The 7,194-nt window shown below is 42.3% G+C and overlaps 1 protein-coding gene across 1 annotated transcript; it reads right to left on the bottom strand.

Annotated features, from left to right (window-relative positions):
• Positions 1-2,439: 2,439 nt before the first annotated feature.
• Positions 2,440-6,583, bottom strand: LOC148818808 (uncharacterized). Its single transcript, XM_088936131.1, has 11 exons — positions 6,558-6,583; positions 6,125-6,409; positions 5,904-6,026; positions 5,656-5,824; positions 5,235-5,536; positions 4,935-5,142; positions 4,142-4,273; positions 3,892-4,031; positions 3,592-3,798; positions 3,161-3,378; positions 2,440-3,065 (listed from the first exon to the last, which is right to left on the bottom strand). The coding sequence occupies exons 1-11, from the start codon at positions 6,581-6,583 to the stop codon at positions 2,440-2,442; spliced, it is 2,436 nt and encodes an 811-aa protein (XP_088792257.1).
• Positions 6,584-7,194: the final 611 nt, after the last annotated feature.

Raw genomic sequence — 7,194 nt, 5'->3', positions numbered from 1 at the left:
TCCCTTATGCTCTTCTCTGCATCATTAAGTCCTTGTGGATCATACCATGTACTTCCTGGCATCTTGACTGGCAGGCGGCTGCTACAAAAAAGTAACATAAATGATAACATCTGCATATTAACATAAATGATAACATCTGCATATGATTGTGTTGAAGACAAAAACAAAAGAATTCAACAACTCTATACTTTACATTTACTATAGCTTTTACATTACGACAATCTTGTCATATTTACAATCATCAATTGTTTTAGGTTGCTGAGCTGATTATCTGGAGACACTTGTTCCGATGAGCAAATAGTGACCTTTGTTTAAGAGACAACTTACATTTTTAAACATTCCTTTAAAGATAAAACCTCTGAAAATATGTTTTTAATCCAACTTCTTAATTCTGTTATAAAATGGCTAAGAAATGATTTAGTCCTTAAGCTATTCAGAAAACTTCACTAAAAGGATTAAGGAATTGTTCTCTCGTCTCATCTTCAATTCAAATACATTTATTTTTATATAGTGCCTTTCACAACAAGATTGCCCAAGGCGCTTAACAAAGCAAGTGACCATACATGTTGTGAATACAAAACAGAAAAGACCAGAAGACACTGGAAGAGAGGAACCAAAAACTCCTTAGTAAGGAAAAAAAAAACCTCTAGGGGTCCAAGGTCAACCCCTAGGCTGCCCAACCCCTTTGGGCATGTTAGCATTATACAATTAAAAAAAGGAATAAATGAATAAGGGTATTAATCCATCCATCATGTCTTGTACATGTCAGTACTTGTACTGTACTGTACTCAGATCTCTGTAGACCAGCAAAATCCCACTAAACGATAGCTACATACACGATGTCCCTCTTGGATCCATGGCAATGATGCAGCATTAAACTCCCAGCCCATATCATATCATGTCATATCATATCATATCATATCATATCATCTTGTGGGCTCTGTTCTGGGTGAAATCAAACGGTGTCGTTTATGAAGCGCAATCAGTCTCAGTCCATCTCTTCCCAAGAGGCTGCTGAAACATTACAGTGCGCTTCTGTTGTGCCTGCATGTTCTCCGGGACCTCAGTCAGCTGCTTTGTGGCTTCTCGTGTGTCCTACTGGCAACATGGCTGGAGATGAGTGGCAGGCGGACTCTACAAAACAGCAGGAGCACATTAATATGATTTTGTTGAAGGCACAATGAAAGAACAACTTCAAGAACTCCATTTGTTGCACTTTTCTATTGCTTTGAAATTCTCAGAAACCTGTCATATTTTAAAAGCTGCAGTGGACTGAGGCTGCTTATCTGCTCTAATGCAGTAAATCCTTATGGAATGTGATAGACTTTGCTGGGAAGTGACACCTGTTAGAGTGAAAAATCTCCTTTGTGTAAGAGACAGGTCTCTATTAAACAGAAATCACAGCTCAGTCATAGATACGAACCGCTATAGCTAATAATTGCCTCTCAATTTCAAAATCAACTGGATTGGGTGTTCTGAATTAATATTTTTTTCAATTAAACTATTTACAACAGTTTATGGCTAAAATGAAAATAAAATGCAGTCATTGTCGATTCGGTCTACGGCATCTATTGAACTGCAATTAAAGTTTTAAAACATTCTTGTAAAGATAAACCACTTTTCATCAAATGTCTAACTACTTAATGAGGTTTTAAAATATCTCTGTAGTCCAAAAATAATTGCTGTAGTCCTTAGCCTTTTCAGAAATCTTCACTAAAAGGTTTAAGGAATTGTTATCTAGACTCATCTTGTAGGCTCTGTTCTTGGTGTCATTCATGAAGTCTAGTGAGTCTCAGTCGATGTCTCTTCCCAAGCGGCTACCCATCTAATGCCGCTGGAAACTCCAGTGTCCGTTCTGGGAATCCTGGGCCATCATCCGTCTTCTGACAATGAATATGTCCTCTGTCTGTAAACAATAAATTCATAAATCAATAATTAGTGTAACACATCATCTCAAAAAGATTTGAGTTTGTTCAATTTAAAGTGACCCAAAAGCAGATGTCTTACACTGAAAAAGATTCTTTGCATTGCTCCACTCATCATGAAATAATTGGAAAACTTTTAAGTGTTGTAAGTGGAGTGTTTCTTTTGAAACATTCAGATAAAGTCAACAGTTTTTCAAAAGTAGTGACAATTAGACCTCTTCATTCCAAAACTTTCAATAAGAACAAAAGCTGGACAGATGTCTCGTAGTGTTTTGTCTTGGGAATATTTGTGTGGGGTGGCTAATCAGCCTCTACGCTCTTCTGAGCTTCATATATCTACTTGTCTGTCTCTTATCCCCTCCTGGTGCCCTAGCTGTTGGAGAATGAGACATGTCATCTTCAAAACAATGACATAAGCAATAATGAGATGGATTTCAAGTCACAAGAAGACACCATCTTTAATAGCTAAAAGAAGATATGTTCAACATACTTACAAAGTATTTTCGGGAACTGGTCAGTTATCCAGCCACTCTAGAGCCTGTCCTTCACCCTGAAATGATTTCCTCGAAACTCTGTAATCAAAGAGGAGCTCTTCTCCCTCAGCAATGTCCCTCTTCGCTATAAACAGAATTGTCATGACGGGCTGTCCGTTGATTATGAATGACTCTCTGACAGCCCTGATGTTATCTTTTTTCTTAGAGGAATTTATCCGCCTTCCGATCGTCTCCTTATCCGGGTGGCAAGCGCAGTGTTCTTCAAAAGCATCAATGCACATTTTTTGTGCAGGTCCGTCAAAAAAGAAAAGACATCTCATTTCTCCCTCTGCCATATGTGCCATTAGGGCTTCTGCAGCTGTCTTTGTGATGACCTCGCCATGGTAATCACACACCACCTCTGCCTTCTGGAAACGCCTGGAAGTCACAACCTTCTTCCCCTTCACTGGATCGTCAGTGATAGTCAGGCCTCTCCAGGTTTGACGCTTTACCATCTTTTTAATTTGCCTTTCATTTGGTTGTGCACCTGTGTTGGGCTTCCACTTCTCAAGCACTTCAGACGCTTTTGGTGTATTTGCAGTCCAGCTCATCTTTTGAAAATAGCGGGTCACCTGGCCTTCCGTTGGTAACCGTCTAGCGTAATGGTCTGGAATGAAAACCAGAACAGAAACCCTCAGAATTGATTCCAAATTCACTTTCTTTGTCTGTTTCTCTGTGAAAATAATTGATACGTAAACTTACCAATAATGTTCTGCAGTCTCATCTTCCTCTGATCTGATCTCCACCTGTCGTAACAGTGTCGGTCATGACTTCCAGTCAGTCTCAGGCGCTCTTTCTTTCTGGGAAGCTGCCCATCTAACAACACTGGAAACTCCCGTGTCAGCTCCTGGAAGGCTGTGGCATCATCCATCTTCGGATTTCCAGATCCTGCAGCTGCCACAGCGGATTTTGGTGTTGATCTGATGTAAAAACGAATATTAGATCACAATAATCTCTGTAACACATTGGCTGAAAAGAACTGAAAGTGGTGTTTTCTCTTCCAGTTACACAGCAGATGTGCATCCTGCAGCACTGACTGGCGATTGCTCTCTTGATGTTTCAAAAGCATGAAGTAATTGCTGTTTTTGACACAAGAATATTTTGTCGTCTATTCAGAACATGGTGACACTTACTGAGCTCCCTCCTCTGCAACACCTTCAATGACTTCAATGGCTGAGCAGATGTTGTCATGTGTCAGTATCCTATAGTGTTTCTCTGCAGTACCATCTGAGTGGGCCAGATAATCCGCCACAATGCTCTTCTGTGCATCTGTGAGCCTCTTTGTGGCCGTCTCAAATGCACTCCTGGCAGCCTGGCTGGTGATGAGTGAGAGGTGGTATCTACAAAACAAACACATACACACAGTGTATGATTGTTTCCAAGCCACAGACAGTTCAATTAATACATTAAAACAACTTTGTGATTTGGTTTACTTCTCATGCAGTCTTCGCAGGTCATTGGAAGGACTATAAATTGGCTCCCCCACAGAAGAAATGAAAAAATGTTCAGTCTCTGTTCCACAGATGCTGTCAGTGGCAGTACAGCGTAGTTTAGTGAAGTAAAGGTGAAACATCTGAAAAAACAGACAAAATGCAGTTATTGTACTTTTCAACTATTGTTGAATGCCGAAGACAGATGTTGGCAATGAACTGGAGAGAGTATATCAACGTAACTTTGACTTACATGTTCCTCTTCTTCATTCAGGGCAAAGCATGCCAGCTGCTGTGAGGAGGTTGTGTGCTTTGTCACTGCTATTATCGCCAGTTTTCGTCCTCTTTGTGACACAAAATTCTTTCTCTGCATCCATTCCTGGACCTGAAATCACAAGCAATTCAATAAATAATATCTGATTCAAAACTGCCAATGATCATTTTACAGTAGCAACAGCAGCACCCAGCAATGAAGTGTATGGAGAGTGTTGAGTGTTTCAATCAGTCAGTCTGACCCACTTGGCTGGGTGCTAAGGTTCTGTAGGGCGAGGCGGCTGGGATCCCAATGAGGACTCACAAGTAGGGGATGGTGTGGAAGAGAGGTGCCGAGAGGTGGAAGAGAGATAAATGGGAAAGAGAGAAGGGGCTTACATATAACACGAGGCGGTGTCATCAAGAATGATTACGATTTAGTGCCGCTGAGGCTGTTTGAACTTGATGTTTGCCATTCACTAACTCTTGTTCCATATGAAGTTACTGAAGAGAAGCTGGGGTGGAAATCAAATTCCACTCTCACACTTCCGCTGTCCAATCTCTCTGACTGAACACAGAGCTGAGAGCATCTTCTCCCTCACCCTTCCCTCCAGTCCAGGATCACTGGCACAGCAGGTCTCCCTGTAAAGGCCCTAAGTAACGGGAGCGCCACCTAAATGACAGCGATGAGCCCTGACCAGCACTGTTATTCTGTCTCTTTATGAACGTCAGATCATTGTTTCATTGTTAGAATTTGGCCAAACAACTGAAATATGCATGATTGTCATGCTTACTGTCATATTCTTTACCACCCATGGGTGCTGCAGATGCTTCAGCTGGAGAATGGCCTGCAGGTAATACAGCACAAGAAGCTGCTCAGGCATGGTGATGTCTTCAGAAGTGTGCGTCTTCTCCAGTATCCGCTCCACATCTCTCTTTGCAGCCCTCAGCACCTTCCAGCAGTCACTGGCGCTCGGCCCAGGACTCTGCAGCTGTCTGTATCTGTGGCAGAAGGAGTAGTACCATCAACATCAATTCCCGTCATGTACTGGAACCGGAAACCAACTGGAATCAGAGTTCCAAATGGAAAATACCTCTTTCTGATGACTTCCTGTGAGACATCCTTGCTGTTTTTCTGCTGAATGTCCTTCAGGATGCTCTGGAAGATGATGATGACGTTAGCCAGGCTGGGATCCTCCTGTCTTAGGTTGGTGGCATTCAGGATGTAGCGCAGGAACCGGTTGATGTTTTTGATGTAATTAGCAATGGTTTGGTGAGACAGTCCAGTCATCCTCAGTTGGTAAAAAAATTTGCGCGTTTTGGGAATGTCCTTCACAAACATCAAGGATGCTTTAGACGGATCCATAAAAAACAGGAATCTGGAAACGTTGTCTATCTAAAAAAAATGTTTTTAGGGTTTATTTTTAGGACAGGCACAATCTCAGATGGGTAAATTCTGTGCGGATGAGTTAAAATATGTACTTTGTGAGCCTCTGCCCAGTTTTTAATACCTACCTCCTGAGAGCAGTTTACCACACCCAGGTCCTGGATAAGGTACTGTTTAAACCCAGCCAGGAGAGGAGCATCCAGAGTGTGTTTTCTGTATAGTCCAGCCCGGGCCACTCTCTTCCGGAGAGCCTGCTGATAACTCTTAACTACTGGGGTCCTGTAGGGATATAGGACACTAATCATAGAATGATTTCATACGTAAGAGAGCCAGTGGAATTATTAATCAATCTGGAAACATGAAAGGAAAGTCTTACTGCTGCTCCAGTTCTTCAGAGCTCCCATGTTCCCCTTCATCTTCCTCGTCCTCCTCAGTCTTTGGAGGAGCCTGCGGCAGCTCTTTCTGCTGGACAGCAGGCGCTTCCTCAGGGCATCTGGAACTGTAAAAGTACCATTACATAAAATACTAACCGAGATAACCGGTTTCAAAAAAGCCTTTGAAAATACAATGAAGAAATGTCAAAATTTAATCTCTCACCTTGCTGGTTTGTCTTCAGGTCTCCCCCGTACGAAACAGCCCATGGACTCCACCAGTCTCACAGCTAGGTTCCTATTTGCCTTGTCAAACAATAGCTCTATGCTCTCGTAATCCACAACACGCCCTTTCCTCAGGTGACTCATCAAGTCCTTCCTGGCCTGGCGAGAGGCCATCCTGATCTCCTCTGGTGTGGCTTGCTTCATACACGCCCTCTTCAAGTGAGCAGGAAGCTGGTCAAATGTCCTCAGGCACATCTTGCACACCAGGGGAATCCTGCTGGGTTTCCTAAGACAACATAGAAAAATGTTTGTCTATAGAAACAAGAGAAGGCCTACATTTTCCTAATTAAGCTTTCTCCCTAATTGCATTTTATCAGATAGGTACGTGATTCTGAAATAAAACATGACTTTGTAAAACAACAATGAACTCTTACTTGGTGGATGTTCCAACTGAAGCCATTTGAGATCTGTCCCCAGACGTCTTCAGATGTAAAGGACTGAGGGAATTTTCCTTTTCAAAAGATATATGAAGAATGAAGTCAACATTATTAATATCAGGGGAAGTCAAAATGAATTAGCTAAAACAATTCCCTTAGGTTCTCATCTAATTGCCAGCAACCATACCACCCTGCAACTCACAACTAGCAACCCACTGAAGCTAAGCAGGTATGAGCCTTGTCAGTACCTGGATGGGAGACCTTCTGGGAAAAAGGAAGGTAAGTAAAGTAAGGCTGCTGGAAGAGGTGTTAGTGGGACCAGCAGGGAGTGCTCACCCTGCAGTCTGTGTGGGTCTTAATGCCCCAGTATAGTGATAGAGAAACTGTACCGTAGAAAGGTGCTGTCTTTCGGATGAGATGTAAAACCGACCTGTTGGGTCCTGACTCCCTGTGGTGTTACCCAAGCATCCTGGCTAAATTTCTCATTGGCCTTTACCAATCATGGCCTTGTAATAATCCCTATTTATGAATTGGCTTCATCACACTGTTCTTCTCCCCACTGAGAGCTGGTGTGGTGAGTATTCTGGCACACTATGGCTGCCATCGCATCAGAAAGAAATGAGTTTTACATTTG

The sequence above is a fragment of the Atractosteus spatula genome, chromosome 17 (assembly GCF_055471065.1).
Source record: "Atractosteus spatula isolate fAtrSpa1 chromosome 17, fAtrSpa1.hap1, whole genome shotgun sequence".
In the NCBI taxonomy this organism is placed as follows: Eukaryota; Metazoa; Chordata; class Actinopteri; order Semionotiformes; family Lepisosteidae; genus Atractosteus; species Atractosteus spatula.
Note: the sequence above shows the minus strand (reverse complement) of the source record. Positions and strands in the feature narration are given on the sequence as shown.